The 19,868-nt window shown below is 45.9% G+C and overlaps 1 protein-coding gene across 1 annotated transcript in view; it reads left to right on the forward strand.

The window, feature by feature from the left end:
* The window catches only part of LOC306770034 (receptor-type tyrosine-protein phosphatase beta-like), a 270,125-nt gene that overhangs the window by 223,460 nt on the left and 26,797 nt on the right, over window positions 1–19,868 (forward strand). The window contains exons 10-24 of the mRNA XM_079258804.1: window positions 126–389; window positions 473–736; window positions 851–1,114; window positions 1,201–1,470; window positions 1,573–1,836; window positions 1,916–2,182; window positions 2,268–2,558; window positions 7,875–8,153; window positions 8,227–8,376; window positions 8,457–8,733; window positions 8,895–9,004; window positions 9,091–9,196; window positions 9,271–9,345; window positions 19,227–19,244; window positions 19,325–19,406. Of these exons, the coding sequence (XP_079114930.1) occupies window positions 126–389; window positions 473–736; window positions 851–1,114; window positions 1,201–1,470; window positions 1,573–1,836; window positions 1,916–2,182; window positions 2,268–2,558; window positions 7,875–8,153; window positions 8,227–8,376; window positions 8,457–8,733; window positions 8,895–9,004; window positions 9,091–9,196; window positions 9,271–9,345; window positions 19,227–19,244; window positions 19,325–19,406 (2,981 nt within the window). The remainder of the gene's footprint in view (window positions 1–125; window positions 390–472; window positions 737–850; window positions 1,115–1,200; window positions 1,471–1,572; window positions 1,837–1,915; window positions 2,183–2,267; window positions 2,559–7,874; window positions 8,154–8,226; window positions 8,377–8,456; window positions 8,734–8,894; window positions 9,005–9,090; window positions 9,197–9,270; window positions 9,346–19,226; window positions 19,245–19,324; window positions 19,407–19,868) is intronic.

Here is a 19,868-nt window from a genome sequence, read left to right on the forward strand (position 1 = left end):
TCATACAGCAACAATAAAATACATTTATTGATCTCAGAGCATCAATGTGGATCTGTTTCCATGGAGATGGAGTGAACATGAACCCTGACGCTTCAGTTGGAAATGACTCCTATTTTCTTTGTCAGAACCATCCAAAGTTCTGGGCCCCACAGCGACCCACGGGGCCCGGGATGACTACCTGAAGGTCTACTGGCATCATGCTGCTGGAGACCTGGACCGGTACCAGGTCTTCATCAAGCACAACAACACCTTCCTGCAGAACAAGACAGTGCCAAAGAGCCAAAGCGAGTGTGTGTTCACAGGCCTGGTACCAGGCCGGCTCTACACGGTGCTGGTGAGCACCTGGAGTGGAAAATACGAAACCAGCACCTCCACCCACGGCAGGACCTGTGAGTGAACCCAGTGGCACCAGCTGGATCTGGTTCCTGGCGCAGCTTCTTAAACGTTCCTTCCACTCCTCTCCGTCCATCAGTCCCAGCCCCGGTGCGGTCTCTGACTCTTGCGGGAAGCGGGACTGAGGACCTGCAGGTGACGTGGTCAGCGGCTCCAGGAGACGTGGACCACTATGAGGTCCAGCTGCTGTTCAGTGACATGAAGGTGTTTCCTCCTCTCAGTCTGGGCAGCGAGGTGGAGCACTGTGTCCTGTCCTCACTCACACCTGGACGGCTTTACAAGATCCTGGTGTCCACCTTCAGTGGTCCAAACCAGAGGGCCCACTTCATTGAGGGCCGCACAGGTTCTGTTCAAAATATCTTGTTTGTACAGCAATAATTCACAATACGTCATTTCAAGTCACTGTTACCGACGTTTTCCAAAACCCCAGTGGACCCTGTAACTGATCTTCCTCCAGCTCCCAGTAAGGTGAAGAACATCCACGTAAGTAACGGCGGCGACAGCAGCAGTCTGCAGGTGAGCTGGACTCCCGGTCAGGGGGATGTGGATGGGTACTCCGTCTTTCTATACAGGGAGAGCCGGCAGCTGACCGTACAAGCTATCCCCAAACATCAGAACCAGGTGAGGTTTGACTCGCTGCAGCCAGGTCAGCTGTACAGCGTCACGGTCCAGTCTGTCAGCGGAAAACTGCTGAACAACAACACCGCGGCAGGACGAACGGGTGAGAACTCACCTACCCACACATCACGACCCCCAACTTATCACCCACTCAGCCAACAGCTCATATACCACTTCTCTGTTCTACAGTCCCCCTGGCAGTCTCTGGTCTGCAGGTGGACCCGGTCCACAGCACCTGCAGCCTGCAGGTGAGATGGCAGGAAGTTCTGGGTGTGGCCGATGGATACTTTCTGCAGGTCCTGGACGACAGGGGTTGTCTGGTTACCAATGTTTCGCAGACATTTGGACGAAACCTCCAACGGTTCCATGGTCTTACTCCTGGCAAGAAATATCGAGTTCTGGTCCAGACCACCAGCGGGGGGGTCCATAGCTTGGGGGTCAGCACAGAGGCCCGAACACGTAAGGTTTTCTGGTTTAGTTCTGCGGTAAAATGGAAAGATATTTACTTTATAAATCAAAGATAAAGATCTTCAGGTCTTGCTCCATCCCCCTGCACATCAGGTCCAGCCACTGTCACCGACCTGGCCATCAGAACCAGCACCACCAGCAGCCTGACCTTCCACTGGTCCCCACCTGATGGAGACTTCCAGCTGTACGAGGTCTTCCTGTATAAAAGTGATGAGTCGCTGCAGGAGAGGCGGTGGGTTCAGTCCACCAGTCAGCAGTGCTCCTTCCAGGGTCTCAGAGCAGGAGCTCGGTACCAGATGGTGATCCTGACTCACAGTGGAAACCAGACCAACCAGAACTCCATCAGGGCACAGACAGGTGAAGTTAGGCAGGTGAGATGTTAAAAGGTTTCCCTCACTTTGGATCTGCAGATGGATCAGACTGTTTTCCTGTTCAGTTCCAGCAGCGGTGGCATCTCTGAAGGTTCTGAGTGGAAATGGGTCAGACTCTCTGTGGGTCGGCTGGGATCGGGGCTCAGGTGAGGTGACCGGATACCTGCTGTCTCTTTACAACCCCGACGGCTCGCTGCAGGCCAAGAGCCGGCTAAGCTCAGAGGCCACAGAGTTTGTCTTTTCGGGTCTAGTTCCGGGGCGACAGTATCGGGCAGAGGTTCTGAGTCAGAGTGGAGAGCTCCACAACAGAGCCAGCATTGTGGGCCGGACCGGTAAGGCAGAACATTAACTAACTGCTGGACATCCATTCCAGGGTTTTCACTCAGATTAAGATAATAGATGTCTTTAACTCTTCAGCTCCCAAACCTCCTACCTCGCTCTTGTTTGGAGGGGTCACTAACACATCCCTGGAGATCACGTGGACCGGGCCGGTGGACTCAGACTATGATGACTTTGACCTGCAGTGGACTCCACGGGACTGGTTGTCTGTCATCGACCCGTACCACAGCCGCATGTCTGGCAGCCGCATCCTGAAGGGGATGTTCCCGGGACGCCTGTACACCTTCAGCCTCCGCACCGTTAGCGGGGCCACGCAGTCTGGGGCCATGCCCACCTACAGCACCCCCATCCACAGTAGCATCAGAACTAGTAGGTCCCAGAACCTCAGATTATCCAGCTACCCAGTTTCTGGTTCCTTAACACACATCGTCCAGAACTTCCAAGTGCATCACAGCCAGAAGCCATGTTGTCTGAATCTGTTCACTGAGAGGAGTCCAGTCAGAATAGGTCCAGAATACCAGTTAGAACTGGCCAATAAGATCAGTCATCATAAGTTAGGCACATTAATGTGGTAGGTGTTTAAAGAGGGACTTGCTTGGTCTGAGAGACTTTGATGAGACCACCAGAAATCAGAAATGTCTGGTAGAAGCAGATCATAATTCTTAGAGGTAACGGGGAGTCTTGTTAATTCCTCTTAACCAAACTTAATTTAACTGATCTTTTTTTAAAAAAATAATCTTTATTTTACTGGTCTTAACTGGTCAAAACTTTACCACCCTTAATATTAACTGGACCTATTGGTTTTACATTAACTGGTCTTAACCAGTGTTTAATTAATAGGTCTGAACTGGACTTAACTCTTTTTAATGTCACCAGGCTTAATGGGCGCCACTGCAGTATCGCTTTGTGATTATCTGGCCGGAGCACCAGAGGCCAATTCAAACCCTAGTGTTTAGAATTCTTCTTCTCATAAAAGGAATTTTTAGGGGCTTGAAATGATCTATTCGTCCAAATCAAGGGGTGGGAAGATCAAGGGGTATCAAGTTGGCAACGGGTTTTGAGTTACAGCGCTCCAAAGTTTTGAAAGTACACATTTTCTCCCAATCTAATAAAACCAGACTTTGACTGGAACTCTCATGTGTTTTTAACTTGCTGGTGTTTAAATTCTTTTCACATTAGGATAAAAAAAAAAAAAAAAAAGGATCCATGTGTAACACAGGGCATGTTAAAATAAATAAAGAAAATAAAAACAGGTAAAAAAGAAGGGTCCTCCCAGCCACCTTGGTTCTTTTAAAAATCAGGGGGAGCAGAGTCAACCACACTAAAATCTCAATAAAAATGGTTTAATAAAAAGATAAAATAATAAAAAGGTTAATAAGTTAAAATAATAAAACCCCAGTCTTCTAAAATGTCCTAAAAAATCCTGCAGGTTTTCCATGGATCCCTGATCCAGCACACAAAATGTCAAATCAAATGGATCCAACAGCTTATCAAGATCTGCACATTGATTCATTCATTTGAATCTGGTGTGTTGGAACAGGGACACATCAAAAACCTTTTGAAGGGTCAAGGTTCCCCCCTCCTGCTTTACATCATGCTGTAGGTGTGTCTACCTGTAAAGTCCCCTCCCTCACACGTATTAGGATCCTTGCTGTGACCTGAGGTTCTAACAGAAGCCAGCGTCAGCTTGTCTTTTCTCCTTCCGTCTCTTAAACACATGACATATATCATACTGTAGATGTGTCTACACAGTTGTCGGTACCAGTTGTGTGTGTGTGTGTGTGTGTAAGATTGGGATCACACACACACCTCCCTAGATACAGTAATATACAGTAAGGAACAGGGTGCATTTATTGCTCAATTCCGTTTTTATTGGTTTCTAACTCTTATTTTCTCTCTTACACACAAAATCTTTTTGTTCACCTGATCTAATTTTAAATTATCTTAATTTAACTGATCCTAGCTGGTCTTGACTGATCTTAACTGACTTAAACCCAAAATGTCTAAATTGCTCTTCCCTTGTCTTAATTCAATCCAATTCAATTCAACTTTATTTGTACAGCGCCACTTCACAACAATGTTGTCCCAGGACACTTTACATCCACATCATTTCCAGCCAATTCATACATATCCTATAATAGAAACCAACTGATTGCATCGAGTCATGATTTCGATCCAATCCCCCATCCTGAGCTGCACGAGGCGACATAACTTGTATTATTTTGACTGGTCTACATTTAACTGGCTTTAACAAGGGTCATTTAAACTAGTTTTACTGAACAAAATCTTTGGTACCCTTCAGTCAATAAAAGAAAAACTCTCAATGGCCACAGAAATAACTTGAATTTGACAAGTTATGACAAGTAATAATACATTTTTAAAAAAATCTATTAAATTTAACCATTGAAAGTCAGACATTGCTTTTCAACCAGGCTTCAAAAGAGTTATATAAAAATAAACTCCTGAAACAGGCCTGGACAAAAATGATGGTAGAAAAGTAAAGAACCAAAGGGTCATGTTAGTCCAAGGTGTGTCCACTAAACAGGATCACCTGGACGTGGTCGCAGTCCGACCTCCCTGCGCTGCAGTCCGACCTCCCTGCGCCGCAGTCCGACTTCCCTGCGCCGCAGTCCGACCTCCCTGCGCCGCAGTCCGACCTCCCTGCGCTCCAGTCCGACCTCCCTGGACGTGGTTGCAGTCCGACCTCCCTGCGCCGCAGTCCGACCTCCCTGGACGTGGTTGCAGTCCGACCTCCCTGCGCCGCAGTCCGACCTCCCTGCGCTCCAGTCCGACCTCCCTGGACGTGGTTGCAGTCCGACCTCCCTGCGCTGCAGTCCGACCTCCCTGCGCCGCAGTCCGACTTCCCTGCGCCGCAGTCCGACCTCCCTGCGCTCCAGTCCGACCTCCCTGGACGTGGTTGCAGTCCGACCTCCCTGGACGTGGTCGCAGTCCGACCTCCCTGCGCTGCAGTCCGACCTCCCTGCGCTCCAGTCCGACCTCCCTGGACGTGGTCGCAGTCCGACCTCCCTGCGCTGCAGTCCGACCTCCCTGGACGTGGTCGCAGTCCGACCTCCCTGCGCTCCAGTCCGACCTCCCTGCGCTCCAGTCCGACCTCCCTGGACGTGGTCGCAGTCCGACCTCCCTGCGCTCCAGTCCGACCTCCCTGCGCTCCAGTCCGACCTCCCTGCGCTCCAGTCCGACCTCCCTGCGCTCCAGTCCGACCTCCCTGGACGTGGTCGCAGTCCGACCTCCCTGGACGTGGTCGCAGTCCGACCTCCCTGCGCCGCAGTCCGACCTCCCTGCGCCGCAGTCCGACCTCCCTGCGCCCCAGTCCGACCTCCCTGCGCCCCAGTCCGACCTCCCTGCGCCGCAGTCCGACCTCCCTGCGCCCCAGTCCGACCTCCCTGCGCCGCAGTCCGACCTCCCTGCGCCGCAGTCCGACCTCCCTGCGCTCCAGTCCGACCTCCCTGCGCTGCAGTCCAAACTCCCTGGACGTGGTTGCAGTCCGACCTCCCTGCGCTGCAGTCCGACCTCCCTGCGCCGCAGTCCGACCTCCCTGCGCCGCAGTCCGACCTCCCTGCGCTCCAGTCCGACCTCCCTGCGCCCCAGTCCGACCTCCCTGCGCTCCAGTCCGACCTCCCTGCGCCGCAGTCCGACCTCCCTGCGCCCCAGTCCGACCTCCCTGCGCCGCAGTCCGACCTCCCTGCGCTCCAGTCCGACCTCCCTGCGCCGCAGTCCGACCTCCCTGCGCTGCAGTCCAAACTCCCTGGACGTAGTCACAGTCCGACCTCCCTGCGCCGCAGTCCGACCTCCCTGCGCCGCAGTCCGACCTCCCTGCGCCGCAGTCCGACCTCCCTGCGCCGCAGTCCGACCTCCCTGCGCCCCAGTCCGACCTCCCTGCGCCGCAGTCCGACCTCCCTGCGCCGCAGTCCGAACTCCCTGCGCCGCAGTCCAAACTCCCTGGACGTAGTCACAGTCCGACCTCCCTGGACGTGGCCGCAGGTGGAAAACTGATAACAAATCACAGAGCCTGATACTATGAATGGTGACAAAAGAGCTCAAAAAGGCTTCTAATGAGATTTAATGTGAACTTCAAGCTGAAGGAACATCAGTGTCAGATCGCACCGTCTCTCCTTGTTTGAGCCAAACTGGACTCAATAGGAGACAACAAGGAGGATGCCATTGTTGAAAACACATCATAAAAAAGCCAGATTGGAACATGCCAAACTACATGTTGACCGGCCACGAAGCTACTGGGAGGATGTCCTATGGACAGATGAGACAAAAATGGAAAATTTGCTACATCAGCTCAATGTTCAGCTGGAAACATTAAGCATAAGCAAAGAAGACGTCCCAACTGTGAAACATGGAGGAGGATCTGGTATGTTCTGGGGCTGCTTTGCTGCATCTGGCACAGGGTGTCTAGAATCTGTGCTGGTACAAGAAATCTCAAGACTGTGAATAGATTCTAGGGAGAAATGTGCTGCTTTCAGACAGCTTGGTCGAAGTTGCAGGTCATGGGTCCTGCAACAGGACAATGAGCCAAAACACACAGCTAACACAAGAATGTCCAAGAGGAAATATTGGACTGTTCTAACGTGGCCTCAATGAGCCATGACCTAAATCCTGTGGAGCATCTGTGGAAGGAACTGAAACAAGGTGTCTGGAAACCTTCAGACCTGAGACATGTGGAGCAGTTTGCTCATAAGGAGCAGACAGGTGCAGAAGCCTCAGTGACAGGAAACTTCTGATTGCAGGGACATCTCTAAAGATTGTGCAACAACAGTTAAGGGTTCCATTATTTCTGTCCTGGTCTGTTTCATGAGTTTATTGTTTTTTAAAAATCAGTTGAAGCATGGTTGAAAAGCAACGTCTGACTTTCTATTCTATTCTATTCTATTCTATTCTGGTGGTTTAGTCCCACGTAGTCACGGTAACGCTGGGCGTCCTCCACTGGTAGAGCGTAGCTGTGGAGAGGGAGTGTAGCTCTGGATGAAGGAGTGAAGGTGGACGGGAGACGTTTGACTTATTGTGTTGTAAACCAGAAGCAGAGCTTTGAATTTGATGCTCTGCAACTGGAAACCAGTGAAGTGGGATTTGCAGCATAGTGACATGAGTCTATTTGGGCTTGTTGAAGACCAGATTTGCTGCTGTGTTCTGGATCATCTGCAGAGGTTGAACTTTCATTAATCAAATTTTATAGAATATTTTATCATTACTTTTGTCATATTCAAGTTATTTCTGTGACCATTTAGAATTTTCTTTCATTGACCAAATGGTACGAACAATTTTGTCCACATCTCAAACTGGTTTTAACTTAACTGACCATCACAGTGGCCATCTAAAATTAAACTTAGCTGGACTTTACAGCCTGATCTAGTCCCCACCTGATACTGGTTGTTCCAGACTTTTTTTTGCATTTCCGCATGTGAACTCTTGGAAGGATACCATAATGTCTGACCCGAACTTTCCAACTTTGTGTGGACCCTTTAATTAGGTCCCAGTCTTACTGATCTGACCAAAAATTGATTTGATACACTGCAATAATCACTTCCTGTGTTTCTCAGCAATAAGAACAAGAGATGGGTATAGTTGCTATGGGGATGCAACAGAGGTCAGGCTTTACCAAACTGAACCATCCTATACCAACCCAAATGATTCATTCAGTTTTCTGTCCTGATCCAGAACCGGAGCGAGTCCATAGCCTTCACTGTCGTCCTCAGAGCTCCACCTCCATCTCCTGCTCCTGGGGCCCTCCAGAAGCCGACTATGATTTCTACACCATCGAATGCCTCCTCCAGGACTCCCACACCCTGATCTACTCACGTCGCACAGGCCGGCACTCAACCAGCTACATTATCACCCAGCTGGATCCCCACAAATGCTACACTGTCTCGGTGAAGGTCATATCTGGTGGCGCCACCAGTGAGGAAGCAGTGGAAAGCGTTGTCACCATGATCGACCGTAAGATCTGCTTGGGGTGGAGGTTAACAAGTCAGCAGTGGGTGGAGATTAATGTTTATGTGGTGGTCTGCAGGTCCACCTAAGCCTCCTCTCAGTACCCGGGTCAGTGAAAAGTCTGCTGTGGCCTCCAAGTCCTCCATTTCCTTCTGGTTTAACTGCAGCTGGTTCAGTGATGTCAATGGAGCCGTGAGGTTCTTCACTGTGGTGGTGATGGAGTCTGAAGGTGAGCCGAATTGTTTTTGCAGAACAAACCTGGCTTCTCATTGTCTGTTGATCCAGAATGCTTCGGTCCTGTCTCTGTAGGCGTCGCTGACCTGCAGCCAGACCAGGAGCACCCTCTGCCCTCCTACCTGGACTACAAATCCAACAGCTCCATCAGGTCCTACCAGACCAGCTTCTTCCCCAGCAGCTGCTCCGAGGGATCTGACACCAGTTCTCAGGTTTTCAACATCAGCCTGGGGACAGGAATGGACACACTGGGGGGGCCCTGTGATCACAGAGACACAGACCTACACCCAGAGTCTATTAGAGACCTGAACCGCTTCTGTGATGGACCACTGAAGCCTAAAACAGCCTACAGGTGAGAATCCTCATGTTTTTTTATAGATTCCAATGGCAGGATGTTTTTGTGGAGGCAGTCCTGATCTAGAAACGCCAACCTGGAAAGATTTGTGCAGTTTAACTGGATCAAAACCTCTTCGGGATTTGAGCAGGACCTGATCTGTTGTTTTTGTGTCTCAGGATCAGTGTCCGAGCCTTCACTCAGCTCTTTGTTGGGACAGAAGACTCAAGTGTATCATTTCCTCTGTTCACCGACACCTTCTTGTCGCTGCCTGTTGTCACGAAGACAGGTGAAGACCAATTAGGCTGCTGGTCACAAAAAGAAACTGGTCTGTGAGGATGCAGGAGGAGATAACATCCCTGTTTCCTTTTGCAGAACCACTGAGTGGCATCATTGAAGGCATCAGCACTGGGCTGTTTCTCATAGTCATGATAATGGCTGTCACCATGCTGCTCATCTGCAGACATAGAGCACGCTCTGCGTAGGTATCCATGCACATAAAGTACATGCAAAACAGGTATAACTCTGGTACTCAGCTGTATGTTTCTCCATCAGGATGGAGGAGAGGCCTGCTGTCAGAATGAGCGTGAGGAGAGACAGAACCACAGTACTCCAGCTGGGAGGCCGAGGGTACCAAACAATCATTTCAATTTTATTTGTATCGTGCTACTTCACAACAATGTTGTCACAGGGCTTCACAGACACATACATTCAAGCCAATTGATCAACAGCCTAGTAAATAGAAACTTGGCTACAGTCCTCCATCCTGAGTTGCATGATGCAACAGTGGGAAGCAAAAAACTCCCCTTTAACAGGAAGAAAACCTCCGGCAGAACCCGGCTCAGGGAGGGCAGCCATCTGCCTCGACTGGTTGGGGTGGAGTGTTGTGGTGTAGGACAAACAAGGACCCAAGTGCAGATGGGATGTGGATACTAGGACGGGTTTATTGTTTTCCTGGGCAGAATGGTAGGTGGCCAGGCAGGCAGGTTGACGGGCAGGCAGGCAAGAAACACGCTCTGGTGACAGAACATACAATTGTTAGGCAAGCTGTTTAAACCCTTATGCAGAAATGCTGCAATGGCCGAGAGCTGTTACCACTTGATGAAACAACAATCAGGCGATGACTGGTGAACTGAGCTGGCCTTTTATCCTGCTGCTGCTGATTTCCTGATGAGAACCTGGTGTGGACTTGGTTGCCAGGGAAACAGGCACACCCACTGCAGCACAGGTCAGAGCAGGAACCACAACATGGAGAGGACAGGAAAGACAGATCAACATGTACAACTGCACTTATTCAGGAAGACCTGCAGAAAAAAGGATAAATAAGTTAGAGACGGCAATATTGGCATATATTTATACATTAATATATCAGAGAAATAGAGCGAGGTACTTCTCAGTGCATCAGGTAACATCCCCATTGCTACATAAGTAATGGATGACTAGACTACCCATAACTATAAGAGCAATGAGCAGAACCTGGACAGTTGGGTCCCGTACATGCAGACTCCAACTCAGGAGATGCTCATATCCTAACTATAAGAATCATGGAAAAGGAAGGTTTTCAGCTCCATCTTAAAGGTGTGGAGGGAGTCTGCCTCCTGAACCCACGGTGGGAGCTGGTTCCATCAGAGAGGAGCCTGATAGCTAAAGGCCCTTCCTCCCATAGGACTCTTTGAGACTCTGGGAACCACCAGTAAACCTGCAGTCTGAGAGCAAAGTGCTCTATTTGGAATATATGGAACTGGAACAGGAAGTAGGTGTGAATATTTAAGGTAAACATGAGGAAAACAGATACGCCATTACTGAGGAGTTCAAAGGGGATTTTTTAATTCTTCATTCCAGTTTAAACTCTCTTCGAGAAGTTTTCTGTTGTTTCATCCCACTTTCAACCTCTTTACAGTAAGGATCCTTGAAGGACCTTCCAGGAATAGTTCTTATGGATGCCCAACTAACGTGCAAAAACACAAAAAGTAGAGCATCAGCTATTCTTAGTGGTGGGCCTTGTGTACATGTCAAAGGTAATTGTAAAGACATTCAGATCATTTTCTTCATGCTACTTCTTAGCCCTTGACGTAAGGAAGACAGGAAAGTTGGACAATAAACAGGGAAGTTTGGGCTGAAAACAGGGAAGTTGCACGAACTGTCAGGATGTTTGGTTAGACTAGATGGAAGAGTCTGCCTCCCGAACCCACGGTGGGAGCTGGTTCCATAAGAGAGGAGCCTGATAGCTCAAGGCCCTTCCTCCCATAGTACTCTTTGAGACTCTGGGAACAACAAGTAAACCTCTGCAGTCAACTGTTAGTTGGTCACTTTTGATGCCACATGTCAGAAGAAGATCCAGAGTGTGACGATGAGAATGAGTCGGTCTGTGGACATTTTGGGAAAATCCAATTGAACTTAATATGGAGTTAAAGGCAATGTTTAAACTGTCATGTTCACCATCAAGATGAATGTTAAAATCCCCCAGAACAATAACTTTATCAGTATTCAGCACTAAGTCTGATAAGAGGTCTGAGAAGTCAGTTAGGAACTGTGAGGAAGATCCAGGTGGACGGTAGACTACTACTAGGAGAAGTGGCTTCTCTCATTTCCATCTTGGGTGGGATAGACTAAGAGTCAGGTGTTCAAAGCTATTGGAACTATTTTTATGTCTAGGACTAATCAATAGTTTTGATTTAAATATAGCTGCCACACCTCCTCCTCAACCTGTAGTGAATGTATTTACTTTTATCTTTAGCCAGCAGTTTTAAGTAAGATTTAATGTGGCCTGCTCTGGAACCTGGAATGCATTTGACTACGATCCCTGGAGTATCTATCACCACGATTCTAACTATGGAGCGCAATCTTGCATTTCTCACAACTGAGTCTCCAATTATCAGAGTCGTTGGAGAGGAGTGTGATGGAGGCTTTACCTGAGGTGGTGGTGGTGATGAAACAGGGCAGACAGCACGGCGGGTGGAGATTCGTTTTGAAGCCGGGGTAAAGGACAACACAGACCTGCAAGCCTTACTGCAGCGCTCGGGAACAGGGGAAGGAAAGCACCGTGGTGCCAGTGATGTGCTGGTCTGAGATTCGTCGCTTAAGGGGGATCACAGAACACGTCATAACTGAGGCCTCGCTGCCAGCTTTATCTGGCACCGCCTTTATCAGATAAGAACAGAGGCTGTTAAGTTTAAACCCTTAACATCTTAACATAATTATCATTAAATAAGGAGGAAGCCAGACGAGACGATCTTGTTCAACTTGCAAGGAGGCTCATCTCAGAAGCCTGGCTTCAAAAAACCTCCAAGCCATTTATTGAAAGATACCACGTGACATTCATACAAGTTGATACAATTCAATGTGTGTGTGTGTGTGTGTGTGTGTGTGTGTGTTTGCTTGGTTCAAAAGTCCAATGCGTATGTGTACTCTTCTTAAAGATACCATTCTGATAGGAACTGAATGTTTATCAAATTTGGTCAGACCACTCTGACCTTGCACATCACTGGAATGTCCTGCTTATCCAAACAGCACACTGAGGAAAACTTTTAACTTGTACATGGGGATTAATGAAGAACATCAATGTAAGACTAATAAAAGATGATCATAATATGAACTGAAAATATTATAACAACTGAAATTCCCAACAGAGGCACATTAGGATTCATGGTAGAGGGAAAAAACAGGTAGCACCAGACTGTGCCTCATGAGGGCGCAGTCTGGAGAGACGAGACAAAAAAAAAACAAAAAAAAAAAAAACACCTCATATACACGTAAGCACATATCTAGACTATAGACAACACAGAGTCCAGCAAGGCGGTGAGTCAAGGTTGTGTGTGGACTGCAGCCAGGTGCCACAGTCCATGTGGATACAGGAAGGGCTTGAGGGACAGAGCTTCCGTGGGCATCACATTCCTTTCTCAGGGGCTTGTGCTGGCTCTAAGGCCTTTGGGGGAGCCAAATTCAGATAAGATTTATGACAGTCCAGGAAAATATTTTGCTCTCAACCATGAGTCCATGACTGGTCTCACACTGGCAGCTCCAAACAGCTTGATGTTTGGGGTTAATTTCCACCAATACGAGCAGACACCCGCTCCATGTTGGAATTGATTCTGCATACCAGTTCCAGAACCGCAGGCAGTTTGCCAGTTTGGGACAGATTGGCTTCCTGTTTGCGATCCATCTCGGTCAGCGTGTGAGTCTGTGCTTTGCTCGCATGGTAAATTCCACCACAGAATTCAGGCAGCCTACCAGTTGCTGTCCATATTTGGAAGACTTTCAGCTAAATGAGGAATCCGCCAGCTCCAATAAGCAGAAAACCAGTTACCATGAATACGAAATTGTAAACATCTTCCCCTTCCTCGACTGAGAAGGGGAAGACACATCGGTCTCTACTTACCCACGAGTCTAGAATGTATCCGACCGGATGCATCCCATTTGGGACTGCAGGCTCCCCTCTGCTTGATCTCCGAAAGGAAAAAATTTGATCGATTGCATTCAGAGACCAGCCGAGCAGATCCATGATGCAGAAAAAAATTCAGGAATGAGGACATGTACAGTGAGACTCCGAGTCACACAGGACAAAGTAGCAGGCCAGAATGGGAGGGAGGGAGAGAAACAGAACAAAGGAAAAGCGTCCGCCTTCACTGAGAGCAGAGTAATATCACTAACAACCAGGGGTTAAAGTGGGATTTGGCAGGTGGTGGAGCCCTAAAATTCAATGTTGCGGTGCAGTACGGAAAATGATGTGAATGCTTGCAAAAGTTCATATCGGCTTTATTCTCAACAGAAAAATACAGGCTGGGTTAACGGAGAATGTACACACTGCTATCTAATATAGCCAACACAGAGAAAAAGCTAACTAAAAGCCTAAAACATAGACCTGTACTAAGACTAAAGTGAAAACCAAACTTATATAGACACAGGTGAATGAAAATAGACAGGTATAACGTGAGATCAAGTGAGGTGGGGGTAAACACAAGAAATCAAACTGACTACATAAGCTACACAAGGAGAAAATAGATTTTAAATTAGGATAAACTGACAATGCAGCGATCTAAATTATCCTCAAATTGCTCTGACAACACCTTTCTAACAAGAAATCAGCACAAATTCACAGGAGCCAATGAAAAATTAAAATATGAAAAATTCTGCCCAAAGAAATTTGAGCCATTTTAATCAAATAATATCATTGCCACACTTGAATTTAATTATTTAAATTGACACAGAGTTCACAACATGTTACAGGACATTCAACTTTTTTAATATTTTAATCTCACACTTCTTTAATAAAAGCTAATATGTGACAGTCTGGTCCTGTATCAGATGTGATCATCTCCTGCAGTTTAGGGCGGCAAAGGGGCTTTTGCAGCTGCTGCTGTTGACGGAGTGGAGAGAACTTTACATGCTTTCACGTTGGCATCAAGTCTCCGACATCACCAGACAGTTTCCAGACCTTTCTTTAGAGCCACAAAAATGGTCTAAATAATCACTAAATATAGCAGAAAAGCTGCTAAGTTATTATCAGAAGAGTATGTACATCAATATAATAGGTGTAGCAGAAAACTGTATGGACAAATGTTTTGCAATAACATACTTTTTTCTTTTTTAATTCTTTTTTTTCCCTTTAACTATAATGCTGATATAGGGGATGCATATTTAAGAAGGCGGACCCAGCAGAGGGGTTATGTTGCGCTCTGATTTGTTGGGCACGTTGGTACTTATGAGAGAGCATTGCAAGCTATGCTGCAAAGAAGATTTGTGGTCCACGGCGCTACTGCCAGTTTGAATTGAAATTATTTATTTGACTTGAGGGACGGAGCTCAGTCCCGAGGTGGCGGAGAGCTCCAGCCCACTTTAACCCCTGTTAACAACCACATACTGCTGAAACAGCTCAGATTTTAGAAACAACATGGACTTTTTAATGAAGTCGAATGAATCAGGACAACACATCATATCAAATCAGGAGATAATGAAATGACACTTGCTGATATTACCATCAATCAATAGATATGAGTCTCTATCACAGCTTATCTAAAATTATGACTTTCTTTCTAAATCACATATTTAAACTTGAAAAGTACCGTGAAAGTGTAGACATCTACCAAGCAGTTCTTGTCCAACATACAGTGAGTTCCAGCCTAAGTTCCAGTCCTACATTCATTTTATATGGATATATGATTACATTTCTAAGTACATTGATAATGAATCCACAGTGTCTTTGTGTTATTGTGGTGTTTGGTGTGGTATTTTTTCCTGTTCTGGATGGTATTATCCAGAATATTGCTGGGATCCAGATACAGGTTTTATTGCTACCTCTGAGATCAACGGCTTTTTGTATGTATGGACACATACTCCTCAGGACCCTATAAAATAAAAAGTGGGGTTCCCTAAGGATCAATCTCAGGCTCAGTACTTTTTAATCTGCACATGTTGCCACTTGAGGCCATCAGAAGAGACGTTTTAATGTCCACAGCTATGCAGATAACACACAGCTTTACATCGCCATGTCCCCTGATGACTTAGAGCCACTTAATGTTCTTTTAAACTGTATTTCAGATATAAAGTCGTGGTTTACAGCTTAACCAGGACAAAACTCAAGTTTTAATTATCGGTCCTGAAGGCAAGAGAGAGATCATTTTATCAAAATTACAATATTTTAATCCCTTCCAGTGTGTGAGAAATCTGGGTGTTCTTCTTGACTCAGAATTGGACTTTATTCCACACATCAAAAATAATAAAAGAAAACATCACCAGAGTTATCATTTCTTTCTCTTGCCAGAACAGAGGTGTTGATGCTTGTATTTCCAGTAGATTAGATTACTGTAACGCCCTGCTCTCTGGTCTTCCTAAAAACTATTTCCAGCCTAAAATTACTCCAGAACTCAGCGGCACAAGTTCTGACGAGGACCAGAGAGCGGGAACAAATGACATGAGTTTTAAAATCGCTGCATCGGCACCCTGTACATTTCAGGATTGGTTGTAAGATTCTTTTCGTTTTTTCTAAATGTTTTAATGGTCTTGGGCCTTCTTATTTATCTGACCTTCTTTTTAATTGTGAGCCCTCGCAGACCCTGAGGTCCTCTGGTTCTGGCCTTTTAGTGGTTCCTAAGTCAGAACTAAGACATACGGTGAGACCTCTTTCCATCATTATGGTCCTTGACTGTGGAACAGCCTGCCAGAGAGCCTCAGGGCTGCAGAAACTGTTGATGGTTTTAAAAAGAGGTTGAAGACCTTTTAAAGCTTAGCATTTAACTGAATTTTACTTTATTTTATTTAATCAGTTTAATTAATTTATTTATTTATTAACTTATTTTCATTTTATATTATTTAACCTCTTCTTTTTAGCACATCATTGTGAAATCCTTTTTTATGTATTTTTATTATTGCTTCTCTTGTTATTTCGTAAGGTTGTATAATTTCTGTTTTAACTCGTGTTTTCCATAAAGGGATCCTGCAATTTGGGGACCCTTCCAGTTTGGTCTGGGAGCTGTTGCCATGGTGACTGTTCCCGTTTGGGTGGCGCGGGGTCCTGCACTGCAGCATCATAGCTGCGGCGTGGCCCTGCGCTGCCTGGGAGCTGGGTGGTTACCGTGGCGGCAGCCCCCATGAGCATGCGGGGACTGGCAAGTGTGGATAGATCCTTAGATATCGTTTCCTCACATCAGCATCAAGTCAGACATTTATCACTTAATTTTATGTTTTATCTTCTTTATTTATTTGCTGTCTGTCCTTGTGTGCGAAGCAGAAAACTTGAGTATGTTTGTTTTTAAATGTCCTGTTCATTCATACATTCATCATCCTAACTGCTTACTCCGTTGAAGGGTCGCGGGGAAGCTGGAGCCTTTCCCAGCAGTCTTTGGGCGAAAGGCAGGGTACACTCTGGACAGCTCGCCAGTCCATCGCAGGGCCACACAGACAAACAACCACTCAAGCACACACTCACTCCTAGGGGCAATTTAGAGTAACCAATTAACCCAACATGCACATCTTTGAATGGTGGGAGAACCCACGCATACACAGGGAGAACACAAAAACTCCACACAGAAAGGCCACTGTCCAAACCTCACCCCAGCCGAGGATCGACACAAAGTTCTAACCACCATGCCACCGTGCAGCTCTAAATATCCTATTATGAACTTGTTTTGTGTGAATGTTTATTTTTAATCGCCAGACAATTTGAATTTCCCTTTTAGGGATGAATAAAGTCCTATCTATCTATCTATCTATCTATCTATCTATCTAATCTTGATGACTTAGTTTTTCTCTTGTAAAGTACTCTGTGTTGCCCATGGCATGAAAAGGGCTTTAAAAATTAAGTTTGATTTGATATCCTTAAAATCTTGTTAAAGCTGTTGGGAACTTCGGGTTGACCAGAATAACGGAACTGTTGATTGGACAGAAATAATGGAAATTGATGCAGTAACATTTAGTGAACAATTACTGCTGTACTGTTGGGGCAATAACAGTTGTGGTACTGCTGACCTGAGGGGAGGGAGGAACTGTATCAATAATTGGTAAGAAATGAGGACATTTTGGTGTAGTGGATTTTGACCTGACCTGAAGAAAATCAGTTTAGTTGCTGTTGTGTTTGAGGAAGATTTAAGGAATCTGTGTTTTAAATTTCAGCTGAGCAGAAAAACAGAATAGAAAACAGGGCATTCTATTCTGATGCAGGATTCTAGCTCTACAGTCCTGGACCTTGTTGCTGGTTTTCTGCTTTCGATGCTCCAGATATTTTGTACTGGTAAAAGGTCTGGACTGCAGGCAGACCAGTTCTCCTTTGAAATCATGCTGTTGTGATGGATCCAGGATGTGGTGCAGCATGGTCTTGCCGAAATATGCAAGGTCTTCCCTGAAGGAAATGTGTGGATGGGAGCAGATGTTCTAAAAGCTCCATGTATTTTCAGAATTGACGGAACTTTGCAGATGTGGAACTTCCTCCTCGTTGAGAGACTGCTTCTTCGTTGTGCTCTTTTTGCCCCCATCATGTTACTGAGTTGTTGCTGCAGCTTGTTTCTCCAGATGTTTATTTACTTTTTCATGCAAACGTTTAAGATGATCTCATATTTTTTTTAGATTAGAGACTAAAATTTTATACATTTCTAATATTTTCATAATCTCTTCTGGACAGAAATGTCTGATGTTTCACCATATATCTGTTGGAGCCACTTCTCCAGTGTGGGGGACATGGCCCCCAGTGCTCCATTGGGGATGGATCCACTATGCCAGCTACTTGGTTTTGGCTGCCCGGATCTTGTTCTTGTCATTTTAACATCTGTGGCCTTAACTTCCTCCTTTGACCAGCTTATTATCCCAGCAGGGTATCGGATCACTGGCAGGGCGTAGCTGTTAATTGCCTGGATCTTGTTCTTGTCATTGAGCTGACTTCTCAGTACTTGCCTCACTCGTTGCAGGTATGTAGCTGTGGCAGCTTTCCTTGCGGCTTCTTCATGGTTGCCATTTGCCTGTGGTATGCCCAGGTATTTGTAGCTATATATATATATATATATATATATATATATATATATATATATATATATATATGTGTATATATATACATATATATATATATATATATATATGTGTATATATATACATATATATATATATATATATATATATATATATATATATATATATATATATATATATATATATACATATATATACATATATATATACACATATATACATATATATACATATATATACACATACACACATATATATATATATATATATATATGTTCAAAAGAGCCCCTGAAACAATCCAGCCCCTCACAGCAGGGTGCAAAATACTGGCAGGCAAAGAATACATGGAGCACCATAACCAAGTAGCTGCATAGTGTACAGGAACATCTGTACAGAATATGGACTGGAGACCCCTAAGTCCCAGTGGGAAACTCCCACCAAGGTGGTGGAGAATGAGAGAGCTAAGATCCTCTGGGACTTCCAGATCCAGACAGATAAAATGGTGGTGGCCAACCAAGCGGACAAAGTGATCATGGAGAAGCAGCAGAGGAAAGCCGTAGTGATCCATGTATCCATCCCCAATGATGGAAATATCAGGAAAAAGGAGAAACTGTAGAAGTACCAAGGCCTCAAGGAAGACCTGGAGAAGGTCTGGAGGGTGGAAGCAACAGTAGTACCCATAGTGATGGGAGCACTGGGGGCCGTGTCCCCCCCACTGGAGAAGTGGCTCCAACAGATACCTGGTGGAACATCAGACATCTCTGTCCAGAAGAGATCAGTCCTAGGAACAGCTAAGATACTGAAGAGGAGCCTCAAGATCCCAGGAGGCTGGTAGAGAACCCGAGCTGGAGAGATGAACAGCCACCCGCCCTACCCTGGGAGATGGGAGGGGTGGGTGAGAGAGGAGGTTTTATATAGATGGACTGAAAGAAAATCTGTTTTATAAAATATTTCAACCTATTTGATTTAGTTGTGTTTAACTGACTTGTTTGTGGGCTGATGAACATCACTATTCCTCATCTGTGCACAAATCTAATGTGTTTGTTTCTTATTCTCAGTGGCAGAAGAATCTCCAGGTGAGACACTGAGACTTTTCAGTTCATCTTCAACTTTCTGGTTTCTCCTTGGTCTTAAACATTTTGTTTGTCTTTTTCAGTCCAATCAAGATCATGAACTTTGAGTCTCACTACAACCAGCTGTTGGCAGATTCCACCTACCTGTTATCAGAGGAGTATGAGGTTGGTCATTTTCAGCCTTATTGGTTATCTTGAAAGAGGACTTAAATCTGGAGCCCAAACCACATAGCACGATCAGAGTCAATGGGATAACTTCAGGTTCAGGTCTGGATTTTCAGCTTCATGTCTTGTACTGTGCTTCACCATGGTGAAAGTCACCTGTTTCAGAGCTGGTTGGTATTTGCTGTTGTGAGTTCAGATCTCAGACTTTAGTCCCATCTTAGATGGACAGAACAAGGTTGCAGAGAATGGCAATACTGTTGGGTGGATTGGATTGACAGTCTTTAGATGGACAGAAATGAGTGAACAGAAATAGTTATACCTTTGGGTAAACAAGAATAGAGATTGGTAGCATAGTACGAGGAGTGGTAGTCTCGGGGTTGGGCCTGGGAAACCTGGGTTAGGGTGTTGTGGAAAAACTAGAAAGTCAAAGGATGAGGAGTCTGAACATGAGTGAAAGAGATT

The sequence above is a fragment of the Telmatherina bonti genome (genome assembly GCF_933228915.1).
Source record: "Telmatherina bonti genome assembly, chromosome: 2".
Classification (NCBI taxonomy): domain Eukaryota; kingdom Metazoa; phylum Chordata; class Actinopteri; order Atheriniformes; family Telmatherinidae; genus Telmatherina; species Telmatherina bonti.